Here is a 15,382-nt window from a genome sequence, read left to right as displayed (position 1 = left end):
TTCCAAAAATTTAATTAAATTTTCTATAATAACTGTTTAATTAAATATCTATAAATCTAGCTTCGTTAAATATAGGTGCCTTTTGTTTATTTATTTTTGGAAATCGCGAGTCTAATATGGCGTGTGGGATAGATACCTCTTATTATTCTAAATATTTGTTTTTGAAAGTTTTCTCGCATTAGGGCTTGCTACGAGCAACACTAATTAAAAAGGTCTTTTCTGTTAGTCTTAATTATTTCAAATTAAGCTTAATAACTAAGACTTCAGCACTTACAGTAACTTAAAAATGCTGGCTGAATACTACATACTTGATGGGATCATTTATTTTAAAATAATTTACATTACACTGTATGTGCTTTACTAAACAGTCAGTTATGGTATAAAATCGTTGGTTTCTGAGAGACAAAAAATATTGCGTTTATAGTTTAGTATTTCTCTCCCCTTTCTCGATTTTGCAGTATGTTTTTTTTTTTTTTTTAATAATAACATTGATGTAAACAAGAGCAATTACACTGACTTTTCTGTCAATCGCTTTCAAAAACAAAACTCGCAAAAAATAATATATACATATATATATATATATATAGAAAAGCTCGTTGAAAAGAAAGTCAATTAAGCCAACTTTATGAATATTGAAATAGGAACTAGTTATAGAATTTCGGATAAACAAACGTTTATTGGTCGATACAGAAGAAAGAATTTCTCAATTGAGCGTGCAATTTTGACAGAAAAATCTGATCAAAGGATACTTCCATAAGCATATGTACTCTTGGAGCTTTGCCCATCTTTGCTACGAGCAACACTAATTAAAAAGATCGTGGCATGTTGTTAGCAGTTCATTCAATTAGATTTAATTCATTTTTATCTGTTTTAGTTTAATAAAGTTCAGGAATTCCAGCTTAAGCATACATGATATACCAAGATCATTTTAAATTCAATAAAACTCAAAGCATTAGGTTTTTTCCTATTATTATAATAATTATAACTGACTACTTTTAACACCATCGTCATGTTCGCATTGTCTTCAGCATTTCTTGGCTTTCTATTCATGCTAGAACACAGTAACAGTTTAGCTCTAAAGGCTTTCATGTGAAATATTTATCATTACAGCTTTGAAAAATCGAGGAGTGTATTCTAATAGTACGCATGCTCAATCGCTATGACAGAAAAATGCAAGTACGAAACTATATGGCAATCGTATCAACTGAATACTCGCATCCTAAACGTGTGATCGTATATATAGAAACCTTATTGATATGAACTATCTTTGTACTTTTTTTTATTGATATGTTTCAGGAAAAGGATTAAAATATAGCTGTTGAAGCTTTTCTTCCATTGAAGTATGCATACTTATTCCAAAAACTGTACTTTTTTTTTTCGATTTCTCCAGATCATACTATAACGTCCAACTTTCATTTCAGCTATTCTTTCAGCTTCAGAGATATTAACATGCAGCAAACCATCAAACGCCCCACTATATCCCAAAGACATTTAATTATATATAGACATATACACACAGACAAGTATTGTACTATTTTTCCGGTATCAACAGTTTGTAGAGTAGCTACACCAGTGGTCAGAAAACCCGTGTAAGATATGTCTACATTTTCTACCCTACAGACTAAGTCCTCGAGTTTATTTTCTACAGATATTTGTTTTTATTGTACTTCAGTTGTTAAGAATATTCTTCTATAATTTACTCCCTTTACCATTGCAGATTTCCTTAATTCTTCATCAAGTACAAAAAAAAGTTCCATGCCGATTCAGATTGTCAGATATTTTTTAAATATCTTTTTTTAACAATGCGAGCACTCTTAAAAAGGAAAGGATGATGGAGACTCAGAGAAAGCGCTCGTTCTTTAGATACACACTAGATGGCGGGACTATCGTCTACCCACTAAAGTTTTGACGATAATCATGGGCTGCTTTTTCCTTCCTCGTTTCTTTAAACAAAATATTTTATTTTCATCGCAATATGTTTTGCTTTAAGTTTCATTTGTGAAAAAAACAAACAAATCACCAGATTCTACTATAATATTTCTTCTTCAGTTTCAAATGGTTTTAGTCACCACTTGCTTGACAGTTTTTACGTCAGGGATAATAACGTTAAGACCACACTTACAGCAGACTCGATGAGGACGGCAGCGACACCTTGGTATACGTTAAAGTCACCTGTTACACTATCTGTTCCATCAGTAGCACACTCATTGATAGGGTTGTTATGTGGAGCTAAAGGAAAAAATGACATAAATTAGACAAAGTTATTAATTGTTAAGATAAGATCTCTTAAACAGTTTCTGATGTAGTTAAGATAAACTGCTAAATTCTCTAGCTCAGTATTTTACAAGCCGACCAGCTTTTTTAAAGCTGTTTGAGCACCGCAACTCGACTCCTAACTCTAAAGGATAAACATATTCAAGAAAGAACGCATTTGCAAAGTAGAATATCTGAAGATCCAAAAAATGTCGCCATTTATAAGAAATATTACAGAATGCAAAAATCCCAAGTGCAATACACAAAATAAACATTTTTCAACAGACGAAAAAAAAAAGTTTTATCCACAAAACTAGTAAACAAAATATTTGGCACGGCGTCCTGTATCTTTCACTCTTGGCATCATGCCAGCAGATAGGTAAAAACCTACGTTCACAAAACGCTTCATATAATGAAAATATTATAGATAAAATTGAAACGACGAATGAGATTTGTATAAGGAAGGCATTGTGTGGAAACAAAGGAAATATTCAGTATCCTTGGGAAATGGTACTTTTTTTGGTGTGTGTGTGTGGGAGTACTATTTTAGCATGTTACGCACACTGAGGCTAATTCTGTAATTACTTCATTAGCATACTCGTCTGAAGTGTTCACTGTGTGCTATCCACCCCTCCCCCCCGAATTTTTATGTAATGGCGTCCAGAAAGTTGGAGAAAATTCTAGAAAATAGAGTGCGATCTAGGATGAGATGAGCCGAGTTAGAACTATAAATAAAAACCCATTCTTCACAAAATTATACGAAACATTAAAAGCTGTTTTATGAGATACCATCCTTACTAAACTCCATCTACATCCAACCGATACTCAATTCATGATCTTTATTTAGTGAAGGAGACAAAGAATAATTGGGCTGATGAGTTAGCAGATTTTTCATTAAATGTCGTAGGAGTTCAAAATGACCTGGTGAAGCGGAATGGTGTGATCGTTTATGTCATTACTGCAAGTCTTTATTGAACAAAGTATCATCAATTTTTTGTATAGAAATGTGCAAAATTCAGTTTGAATGTTAAGGCCATAACATCAGCAAGTTTTCGAATGAAAAACCAGATTCTTCGAAGTAATCTGAGCAAACTCGAAGATTTTGACGGAAATATATCTTGCATGGAATTTAAACTTATTCAGCATCACAATACGAGTATTTATTTATATTTTTACGTACTCTCCAATTCTTTTTTTTATTCAATTTAAAAAGGGATACGTTATCATTTATAGTTCAGGTACTTTTGTAATATGCCGGACTCGTTTTATGAGTTGAGCTGGTGTTAGATTTACGGCCCTAGGATCTTCTAGTTTCTTAGAAGATCCTAAGCTTTGTCATCCCGCAAAGCAGACAAACTGGCCGGAAGAACACACGCTGTGTACAGCTCCACTATACTGGCCTCATAAGCTTCAGCTACGAAAGTTGTAAAACCAAAACAACCGAATGGTTTTATGAATTTGGAAGGGGGAAGAAATTAATGTTCCATTTAGAAAAAAAAAAAAAAACCTGACAGGAATTTCAGAATGTGGAAAAATGCTCAACTGAACGTAACCGCATGATCACAAACATGGACCGGTAACATTGTTTGCAACAAGAACAAACCTTTGTTTCTGCAAATGCCGGTGTTAGGCGTAGTCTATTGATTTTGTGTTTGATGAGGGGGGAATGTGGATCTGGAGTGAAGCCAAAATGGAGGTTACATGAAATGTTCAGTAGCTAGAGCTCCACTGTTTTCCCTTAAATTATACCGAAACCTGCTGGGACTTATGATAGAGGAAATTCTCTCATCAAATTTCAATATTTGCTCGAAATTTTTCACAGAAATGGAAGAAAGGTCGAAGTCATACTTGTCATTCAGAAATCACTACATGTATATTGAAGGGATGTTTTTGATGCCGTGAGTTGGAGTAATTTGTGTGAATACGGAAGAGTAATAAAGGGTAGCATCAGTAATGAAATCTGGTTTAATCTTTTTTAGTTTCAAATTGTCTTCGAATAATTTCTCTAATAGTCTCGGTTAATAAAAACAAAAGAATATTACATTAAATATAATATATATGTAGAAAGTTATATATATAATGACAATCCTATCCCAATGGCTTTAACAGGCCTTTAAGGCCCACACCCTTCGAACCATGCTTGGATTTCGTAACCGAAATACGAGGGTAAGAAGGTCAGTCCCTATGACTCTAAGTATTCCTGGCTGTATCCCTGTGTGTTCACGGGTCCGGTTTGCCTGCTTGTGAGATGAAAACCCCCAGATAAACTAGCGGAAAAAACTCTGATGTCCACGCCCAAGACCGGCTAACTTGGCTATGGCTAAGGAAGATCCTTAAGCTTCTCACGTAGTCGACGGGAATCGAACCTAGGCATATGGTTTCGAAGCACAAAGCCACTAGGCTAACCGCGCGGACTTTATATATAATGACAATGTATCTTCCAAATCATACACTAAATAAGTAATTTAATTATATATTTTGCTTACAGGTTGTCTACTGAATTTTTATGATTTTTGTATTATTTGTTATGAACAAAATAGTTTATTTTTTATATAGATATCTTTATGTTCTGTATTTATTTATTCCATATGGTGTCTTCCACTCATCCCCCCCCTCCTACACACATACTCTTCTATATAGAACTGTATACTGCAAAGCATATAACCTATGCAAGTGTTTGTATGTATGAATAATGCTTAAACCCAATTTATATTCACATCTTCTGCATGAGTGCTTTTATTATTATTATTTATTTATCTATCTTATCTGGAAAATATCTAAATATTGCACTTTTTATACTGGCAGAGTGTATCAAACTGCAGGAAACGAATAACAAGACGTTCTTCGCATTCACTTATCAGAGCTGGGATGCAGCCAAGTTTAATTAGACCTTTGGCTAATTTCTACGTTAGTAGTTCCCCAGAGGATGCACTGCTGTTCGGGAAACTGTACGTAACTGCCGTAAATGGGTTTGTTTGTTTCGTGCTTTCTTTCTAGAATCGGGAGAACCCTAGAATACTGAATTGTTAATGAAGGAGTCTACTTCCCTAAAGTACTTCCTCTACTCCGTTCATCAAAGCAAACATATTTGCGAATCGTAGTATTTTTTTTTCTCTAGATTTTCTAGATTTGCATAAATCAAGGTAATTTCAGGCTAAAGGTGAGTTTACTGCATCGTTCCCTCAGGACGTTTACTGCCGATCCCAGCAGCTGGCTCGCGAGCCGTTAAATCCTTTTGGGAAGGCAATTTAACAGTGCGCGACTAGCTGAACCAGAGTTCAGCGAGAGGATAGGTTTTGAAGCGAACGGTTACAGTCGTCATTCTCTCTCTTGCCACATAGCCACTAACTGCGTAAATATTCTGTGTAGTGAACATGCGATACAGTTCCAAAATGACTAGTATATTTTCTGAAAAGTATTTCATGTAAATCCGAGAGGTTTTTTTTTTTTTTTTTTGTTGTTGTTGTTGTTGTGGCTAGATGGGTGAAGCAAGAATGTTTTTCATATTCCCCGTTATCTCTAGAAGAAAATGTATGGATGGGGTATTATTGAGCTATAAGCTCTGGTCATGGCGGGGTAACGAATGGAATGATTTCTTTTCATCCTTACGGATGGTAGGGGCAGCTATGCTACCATACTAGGGAAGTGATTATGAGTAAGGTGGTTTCCCGTTGCCTTCCTATGTCCTATGGTGTATCCTGTGTGTTCACGGTTTGCCTGTTTGCGGGATGAAAATCCCCAGAATAAACTGGGGTAAAAAACCGTGCTGTCCACGCTCGGTTAACTTGTCTATGGCAGAGGAAGATCCTTCAGCTCCTCACGTCTCCGACGGGAATCGAACCTAGGACACTCCTTCCCCAGGAGTATGGTTGCGAAGCGCACAGCACCACTAGGTTAACCGCGCGGACACTTTTTATAAAATGTATTGTTTATTTCTTTTTAAATTTTGATAAATATGAAGGAATGAAGCTTTTTTTTTTATTATCGGAAAAAGTTCTACCTTTGGTTTTGTGTTTTATTAGCACCGCCTATGATTCCTGAACAATTGAGTAAAATGAAATAGCGCAGTTCTTATTGTTTTGAAAGTCACTTTATTCATGGGTAGAGACAGTCGTGCACTGCTAAAACTTTAGTTATACTTGACGAAAAATAATATATATATATATATATATTTTTTTTTTAATTCGTATTTTACCTCAACATAAACTTATCGTTGGCTTACAGACAGCTCAATCAGACCTGTTTCATAAATTTAAGTTAATACAAAATAATTTACTGAAGTTCTTGAAGCAATCAGAATTCTTTCACAATAAATTTAGAAAAATTTCAGTGTTTTTACGACATCAGATTTTATTTTCTTCTCTCAACATATATGTAGACTGTTGGAAAACAGAAAAATGATACAAAGTACATTAAAAAAAAAAAAAAGATGGTGACAAACACTGTATTGCATTTATTACGATGTTTCTATGGTGATCCATATAATAACGTTAAATAATGATTATTTTCCCCTTGTAACGAGAGTGATTTATGTTTTAACGAGTATTTGTCGTTTATCACAGTTGCATAAATAATATACCTGATAATTTTGTTGCAAATTGCAGGTTGTTGATTGAAAAATATGTTAACTATTTCCTGACCTCCATGGAGTCACAAGGCTCATCGTGGGATAATAACAGACGACTTTACTGCTCCATAAGCACTACTTAGTCGCACTCGTTTTGAATCACATATAAATTACAGTAAGCTTGTTGGTTTACTCTTTGCATTTGTTCATCCTTAACAACGAATTAAGGTCCGATAGTCATTCTCCACTATCTATAGTAACACTGGGTCACCAAATATCAAACGAAACTATTCATTTGTAACCGTTAATTTTAATTGCTCAAGTTCATTTACATGTTATCTACAGAGTTTTTCAAACTTTCTGTAGCGTGACCCACTTCCCTTTCTCATTTTCCGTAATCTTTTTCTAAGATTATAGTAAAATATATAAAGAATAATAATATATAAAAATTAATGAATTACGTCTTTCAAATAATATAAGATTGTAGTATCACATTTGTCATTAATATACGAGTTTGTTACTAAAATTGAGGATATTATAGATCCATCCATATTTTATAGACAAATGTTGAATAAAACTTAAGTTTCGAAGTTTACTAGCCAGCTGATGAGAATGTAATCTTCGGCCTCGGATTCGGCTTGATTTACACCACGTAACCGACTTGTAAATTTAAACTTTTCAGATTCTTTCTACATTTGGCTATAAAATATAGATGGATCCATAATATCCTCTGTTTTGTTATATCTTATTCATGCCAAAATGAGCCTTTGTGTTCTATATTTTAGTACTTGAGCTTTTTTTTTAGCTGAAAGTTTGCAAAATATTACACTATAGCATGTTTCTTGGTTTATGTGGTTGAATTTATAAAACAGTGATTTGTGCCAATCTTATAAAAAGACTTGATTCATATTTATGTTGACATTTCGCAGTTAAGGCACTTAATTTATACATTTATAGTTAGAAAATTAGATGTTCCAGATTTCTCCTTTATTAATTAACAAATGTAATTATAGCTTAAATATATGAACGTTACAAATTACTGCGTTATCTTCCTTAATACCCCCTCCCTCCACACACACACACACGCATTATGGAATGTACCCTAGTCAGCAAACACCGATGTGATTTATAACATAAAAACATCTTTACACTCAGAGTTTTTTAAATTTTTTTTATTTTATTTACAGTACTTTATGTGTGGCAGGTAGAGTTGAGCAAATTTGAGACTTATTCTATAAACTGTGGAAATTATGTCCTATATATAACATGCTTAAGTAAGCCAGAGCAACATTATCACCTGCTAATGTATACTAAATAGTTCCAGCCAATACTGTCTGGCGTATAGTGACAGCATATTCCAGTGTAACTGAGAAACATTACTATTGCAAGCACTACATTTATAGTAGATTATCCTTTACATACATATAACAAGAGCACATCTACAGAGACATCCATTAAAATAACCTTGTTAAAAGTTACCAGTACATTAAGGGAACATTACTGAATATTTCATTTAGGAAAATCACAGGTATATAGTTTCATAGACAAGAGAATGGACATGATCTCATAATTATCATAGTTTAATTGCATTTGCTGGTATCCTGCGAGAGTAAAGGGGAAAAAAATACACTAATGTAAATTCCCTGCTTATATCAAAATTAGGAAATGCGGCGTTGGCCCTATAAGTGAAATGATGGGTAACAGAGGGATCCTGCTACTACTCGGTACTAAATTTCACAAGAAAATACATTAATAATGAACTACGCTGGCATCTATCAGCAAAGCCAGCTGAAATTACACCCAAAGCTGTTGTAAATACAGAGACGGGACAGTTGTGACGTCAAACAGCAGAGAACTGTCTAAATAATATGATTTACAGTAGATATCGAGTGGTTATTATAGTTTTCTAAAGAGGATAACGTCATCTGGCATTTACGTAAGCATGTGCTAGGATTTTATTATCTTTCTTAGGTTATAATTTGCAAGCAGTTTGGTGTTTAAAATCGTAGTTTTTGAAGTTATAAAAATCTGGTCGAGAAGGAATTTAAAAAATTTGTACTGTAATGTTGGAATAATAGTTTATTTTCTCAAATTTCTATGATAGTTTTGTTTGAGACGGATGTAACACCTTCTTTGAAATGGTTTACCAAAATAATTTATTTTGTTTTTAAGAATAATAACATGTCTAGTATTTTACTCACTTTTTTTTATTACATTTAAGAAATATTTAGAAATATTTTTAAAAATTCTAAGAACAAGATAAACACCTTTATATTTTTTGCGTCAGAATATCACAAAAAAGAAAAAAAAAAGCCAATGTTACCGATGCAGAAATTTGGCAAATTTCTGCATCGGTAACATTGGCTATCTTTCAAAGCTGTTGTAAGCAGAATTCCCCTGTGTAAAATGCGAAATCCTCTTGAGAGAGGATACAATGAGAATACAATCTTCGTTATCGGAGTTGCCTTAACTTGCACTACTTAAAACACACAAAGGCTATTTAGGTGTCCATATATTCGTATTAGTGCATTTAATAACGGTTTCACTGGACTAACACCTGTTTCGAATTGGTTGATTCTCTTCAGAGACCAAACAAACCTTAGGAGAGCAAGAACTCTTATTCAATACCACAGCAATCCTGTCTGAATCTTATTTTTCATAAGTGAATCCTCACTCAGTGCGTAATTACTGTACCAACCAGTTCGAAAGAGCTGTCACGCTAGTGAAACCTTTCTCGAATGCACTAATAAACGGACGCCTTAAGCAGTGCAAGCTAAGGCAACTCAGATGCCGAGGATTGTAATTGTAAGTTCTGGTCAAAATTTCGAAACTTCCGAAGTTTCTACATATATTTGGCTTTGAAATAATGTTGTTGGATCAATAATATGCTATTTCTATATGATAGAACGATTGTTTTTGGTAGCAATATAGAATATATAAACTCAGAACACAGAGATATCTATATACACTTTTTGTTCCTAACAAAATATAAAAGATAACCGAAGTATTTCCGAAATTATAAAAACGTAATACACAGCTGTTCGAAAAAACATAATTAGTCTATAATATTATGTCTGCTGCGTTCTTAGATGTGTACAATATCAAAATTGTCCATAGTTAATTCAAAATACACTGTGAACTAAAAAAGAGATAAAGGTATCATATAGTATGAGTTAAGACTAAATTCCCAGCCCGCTCGCCTGTGAAAAAACGAATGCAAGAATACAGTCTTAAAAAAATTGTAGGTTGCTCGCAATCAAAAATGGGAAAGTACTGTTAGATTAAAAAAAAAAAAGGGGGGGGGGGTATTCCTAATTTCATTTCACTATTGAGTTACAATGATAGCATCTTATCCTAGAATGTCTAGTCAGTGAAAGACGTTATTGTAAGATAGAAAGTGGTGTTGTAAGAACCACTTGATAATATACTTGATAATGATATATACTCAGATTAAATGTGAACAAACCAGACTGGAAATTGTGACAGTCTTCACTTTAAAGCTCGGGTTTGTCCAGTGGAAACTTTTCCACACGTACTTACTAAAACATGAATTGTAGAAGTTAGAACTATTCGCAATCATAAGATAACAGTGATATTGAATTACCAAAATTATCATTCTGGAAAGGGAAAACTAACACGAGAAAAGATATAAGACAGGAAATTCTCTTCCACTCCAGAATTTGCTCCCAAACATTCAGGAACAGGTGGAATGATGTCTAAAGTAAGAGGAAAAGAAAAAAGATAGTTTGACCCATCAGTCGACTTTTACAACGAAAATATCAACGAATGACGTAGCTCCTCATATCATAAGATTGGTATCTACAATCTCATGAAAGGAGCAAGACAAAAATGTACCATCTCTTACTCAACTCCTTATATATCAAGACATTTGTCCGAGTTATCTGACGAAGATAAATTCGGAGTGGCTCTGATGGATCCGATTTATTATTCTATCACGTGTCCGTTGTAGCATATGACATCCTTGTGCTTACTACAGATTGCTTCATACATTAATAATTTTCCACCACAAGTTTCAGGTTCTTGCATTAATGAGAATTTTGTATTCAGTGACAACTATTTGATATCAAAAATATCCGACCACCCCGTTGTAGTAGTAGATATTGGCTATATACATCATAATCATGGATGATACAAATATAAATGGAAGCACACGGTCTTGCAGAATTCAAAGACAATTCTTAACAGTAAAATGGGCCGTACTGAAGAGTTCAGTTACTTTCGACGTGGGATGAATTGAAAGGTGATTGCTAGCCAGACCGAATCGCTCAACATCAATGACCGACCTCACGTATGCTGTTCCGGAAGAAGGGAAGAGAATTACTGCAACGTACCAAAAATCTAGTGGAAAGCCTTGTTTATAGCAGCAAAGGGATGGCCCAACTCCTTATTAATTGCTTTCGTACTGGAGTGAGAGTTGAGATGAACAGGCATCCGAATATTTTTGCTCAGTGTATGCTGTCTACTCATGCAGACTGGATGACCGCTCTACATTGGCAGACTGTGAACACCGATTTTAAAGAAGGATGCGGTAAAACAAGTTATGCTGTGTACGTTACTATATCACACTCTTCCCTTTCTGCTAGATATGAAGCTGTATAAGAAACAAAGCACGGATGTTCTCCTACATATGGAAAAGTGGCTTCGAACGTGCCTCGCTGTGTAACTACATGCCTCACCTGCTTGAAGAGGGGGTTCGAAGAGGGATTTTATCATAGTGTGTACATTGAAAGTTCTTACATATCCCACTCATCCTGAAAAAAAAATTCAGACTTCATACCTCACTGGAGAAAGTTTTCAGGTTTGCTGAAGTTTCATCTCCTTTTCACAAGAACAAGTGATGAGAGAATTCTTTTGCTCAGAACACATACAAGATTTGTATACTCTTAAACCGTCTGATTTTATAGACCAGGGGTTCCCAACCTTTTTGTTTCCTAGAGCACATTCTAAAATACCGATAGGGCGACCGGCACCATTACTTTTTCAAGGAAATTTTTTGAATTCTTTTGTTAAATGAGTACATACAAAGTTTACATTATAATCAAATGTTTTATTACTTAAAAGTTTACATTATATATAAAAATTTAAATATATATATATATATATATGTAAGTTAGTGTGATCTTTGGCATTGCATTTCATTGGCCAGCGCTTCATAATTAGGAGAATATGATGATATTCCAGTTCTTAAACTGGAATGAACAACTTCGAATGCGCGTTTACTTTACATTGTATGCGTTTAATACTCGTCATGTGTCATTAACGCATGCGTCATATATATATATACTTTACATTGTATGCGTTTAATACTCGTCATGTGTCATTAACGCATGCGTCATATATATATATATATATATATATATATATATACTTTACATTGTATGCGTTTAATACTCGTCATGTGTCATTAACGCAGCATGCCATGAATTGTTGCGTGGTTATTTCAAACTATACGGCACACGGTTGAACAGCGGCGGGCAAACACAAATTGGTCGACGGGCGCCATGGTGCCCGCGGGCATAGGGTTGGGAACCCCTGTTATATAGACTATAAGAAAAACTGCAAGTATTTTATCGGAATTAAAGTTAGAAAAATGCTTAAGATATAAATCTGACCAGAATAGATCATTTTGAAATTCACCATGATTGTCTACTAATCCTGGTACACGTATACCAAAATGGAAGAAGAATCCAACTGATTAGTACTAAACTTCTAGCGCAGTCGAAACAGTTTGTGTGTGATCACAAACAATGTGGGGCAAATTGGCAACACGTTTTTTGTGTATCACAGCTTTCAAGAAACCTAATAAATTTATCCTCGTGCCCAGCCAGTCAAATATATCAATATTGTTGTTTACTGTTATTAAGTTTAGTTTCTACTATAGAAGATCAGGATGAGGTGATTTTTAACATGAACAGAAAGGTTGTTCCCAGATGTACTTGTTTACCGAACAATGATCGCGCCTCTTTTTTTTTTTTTTTGGTGTTAGCCACAGTTCCTGTGATTTTTCTATGGATTAACGAAGTGTCTGAATATACGATATACTGTATATATTTCTGAGGAGGCATGCTCATAATCCTTACAGAAGTTTGGGCTCTTGATCGAAATGCGTGATGAATATTTAATATGTGAGATAGTCCCTTCTTTTTAAATGAAAATTAAATTAGCTAAAAACCTATTTCACTTGAAAGGAATCATTCAGGTATAGTCGGCAATCAATATATTTCCAAACATAGATGGATGTACCCTTTGCAAATTCAGTGCAAGTGAGCACACGCATTCATGTGTGAGAGGGAGGATCCATATACTAGTTCGAGAAGCTTAGTTGAAATGGAGCTGTCCCTGTATAATCAAACAGTAAGACAAATATATATAAAAAAGTACCGATTGCGATTTATTTTTAGAAAGAACAACCGATATTCTTGAAGGAGAGATGATTGTCAATTTTTAGAACTTGCAAATTTGGTTACTTTAAATATTTTTATTTTTAGTGAAATGTTTATGAAAATATAAGACTTGTACTGTTATATACTATTGCTGAAAATCATACGGAACTTGAAGAAACAATAAATATACAGCATCATCTTCTTCGGCACTACAGCCCAGTAGGGCCTTGGCCTCCCATTTTTGGGTTTCATAACTCACTACGAGGTGTGGTCGTTATCCCCACGTTGAACCATGTGTAATTGTCTGTGAGCGTTGTGTTCTTAAGACCAGTTTGCCTACTTTGCGGGAGGAAAACCTCCATATAAACAGGGGAGAAAAACTTTGCAATCCATGCCCAAGACCGGCTAACTTGGCTATGTCTGAGAAAGATTCTTAGCTCCTCACGTCAGCGACGAGAATCGAACGCAGGACACTCCTTTCCCAGGTACGTGATTGCTATATAAAGTTATCTCAGCCGGTATCTCACTGAAAATGGTACACCTAGTTAGATCTTATCTACAGAATAGAAGCATGCAAGTCAAGATCAATGGTACTACCTCATCCCAGCGGCATATCTTGGCCGGAGTACCGCAGGGATCCCTATTGGCGCCATTGCTGTTCTCTGTATACATGTCAGACATTCCGCACAACCCAATGTCATCCATCATGGCCTTATATGCGGATGATACAGCATTATTAGCCAGATCTCTTCGGCCACACCTCATTACTAAAAAACCTTCTAAAGTTAGAGAAATGGTTCTCCAAATGGAGACTAGAAGTGAATCCCCCAAAAAGCTCAGCCATTCTCTTCACGAAAAGATCGATATCTCCTGCAGGAGACGTCTTACTATTCAATACTAAAATTTCCTGGTAGACAGAAAAAAAAATACCTTGGTATCGTGCTCGACAAAAAATTAACTTTTAACCAACATATCAAGGCTACGTGTGCAAAGGCATCTAAAGCCATCGCCCAGATCTACCCTTTAATTAACAGGAACAGCAAGCTAAACATCAGAATCCAGTTGCTTTTATACCAGCTGACGATTCGTCCCATAGTCACTTATGCTTCTCCAGCCTGGAGCCATTCTAAACGCCCCATGGTTCGTCAGAAATAATCAACTTCATCGAGATACAAATATTCCTTATATCTTCTCTTTCCTACAATCTTTAGCAACAATGTTTTTCTTAAAAACGTCCATACACCCCAACGATCTAGTTCAGCAAGCTGTAGCCTACGGGGCAACGGATATATTTAAATAAAAAAAAGACCAAAGCCATTTTAACTTCCTGTAGTGATACATGATCTCCATGCCCATTCAGGGCGAGCAAACTGCTCATAAAATTTTTCCTCGCTGTAACCGTAACAGATAGCAGGGAATATGAAAGCATCTTACTTCACCCCTAAAGCCATTAATATCAATTGTCAATTACAAAAAGAGAAAAATAAATCATCGTACGAAATCAGAAAGATTACTTGATTTCTAGCTAGAATAAGTAATGTAGGTAAACTTGGATGCTTTTTATAAATTCAGTTCTTCGGGTAGGGTGGCAACTCGCTGATTAATAACAGGAATAATATCGGGACACGCACTGAATGTGGTATAATTCTAGAATAGGACAGGACAGGATAGAGTAGGAAGTGGAATGTGTATAGATATATTATTGTTAGGAATAAAAGGTAATCCAAAACTTATTTCCATTGATATTTCCCTGTAAACATTAGGAGAGTGACAAAAACAGCTACAGAAGAAAAAAAAAAGTTTTTATGTCTTATTAACACGTTTTCCCTTAATGTATAAAGAACGAGAATAGAACATCCAGAGGTGTTCATATCTGTGAGCTATCTGAAGTTGGTTCACATATATGCCACTTGGAGGCGTTGAGTTGTTACAGTAGATTAATGGCTGTCAGAAGTTTTTTTTTTTTAAGAAGTACTTCCTTTCTACTAGTTTGCCGACCCAACATTATAGTGATGTGTGCGAGTATATACCTGAAAGGCTATATATATATATATATGAAAAGGTTTCGAGTGGATTTATCATCACGAAACACTCGGAAAACAGCAGTTCTTGTGAAAGTCACCTTCCTCACAATAAGCACCCTTTGAAAGGTGGTAGT

The 15,382-nt window shown here is 34.9% G+C and overlaps 1 protein-coding gene across 1 annotated transcript in view; it reads right to left on the bottom strand.

Annotated features, from left to right (window-relative positions):
* Window positions 1-528: 528 nt before the first annotated feature.
* The window catches only part of LOC150094769 (acetylcholinesterase-like), a 146,505-nt gene continuing 131,651 nt past the window's right edge, over window positions 529-15,382 (bottom strand). The window contains exon 4 of the mRNA XM_090411617.1: window positions 529-2,229. Within this exon, the coding sequence (XP_090267743.1) occupies window positions 2,087-2,229 (143 nt within the window). The 3' untranslated portion in view covers window positions 529-2,086. The remainder of the gene's footprint in view (window positions 2,230-15,382) is intronic.

Source organism: Typopeltis vanoorti, chromosome 21, assembly GCF_054136105.1.
Source record: "Typopeltis vanoorti isolate ZY-2024b chromosome 21, IOZ_Tvanoo_1.0, whole genome shotgun sequence".
NCBI lineage: Eukaryota > Metazoa > Arthropoda > Arachnida > Uropygi > Thelyphonidae > Typopeltis > Typopeltis vanoorti.
This window is presented reverse-complemented; position numbering and strand designations above follow the sequence as displayed.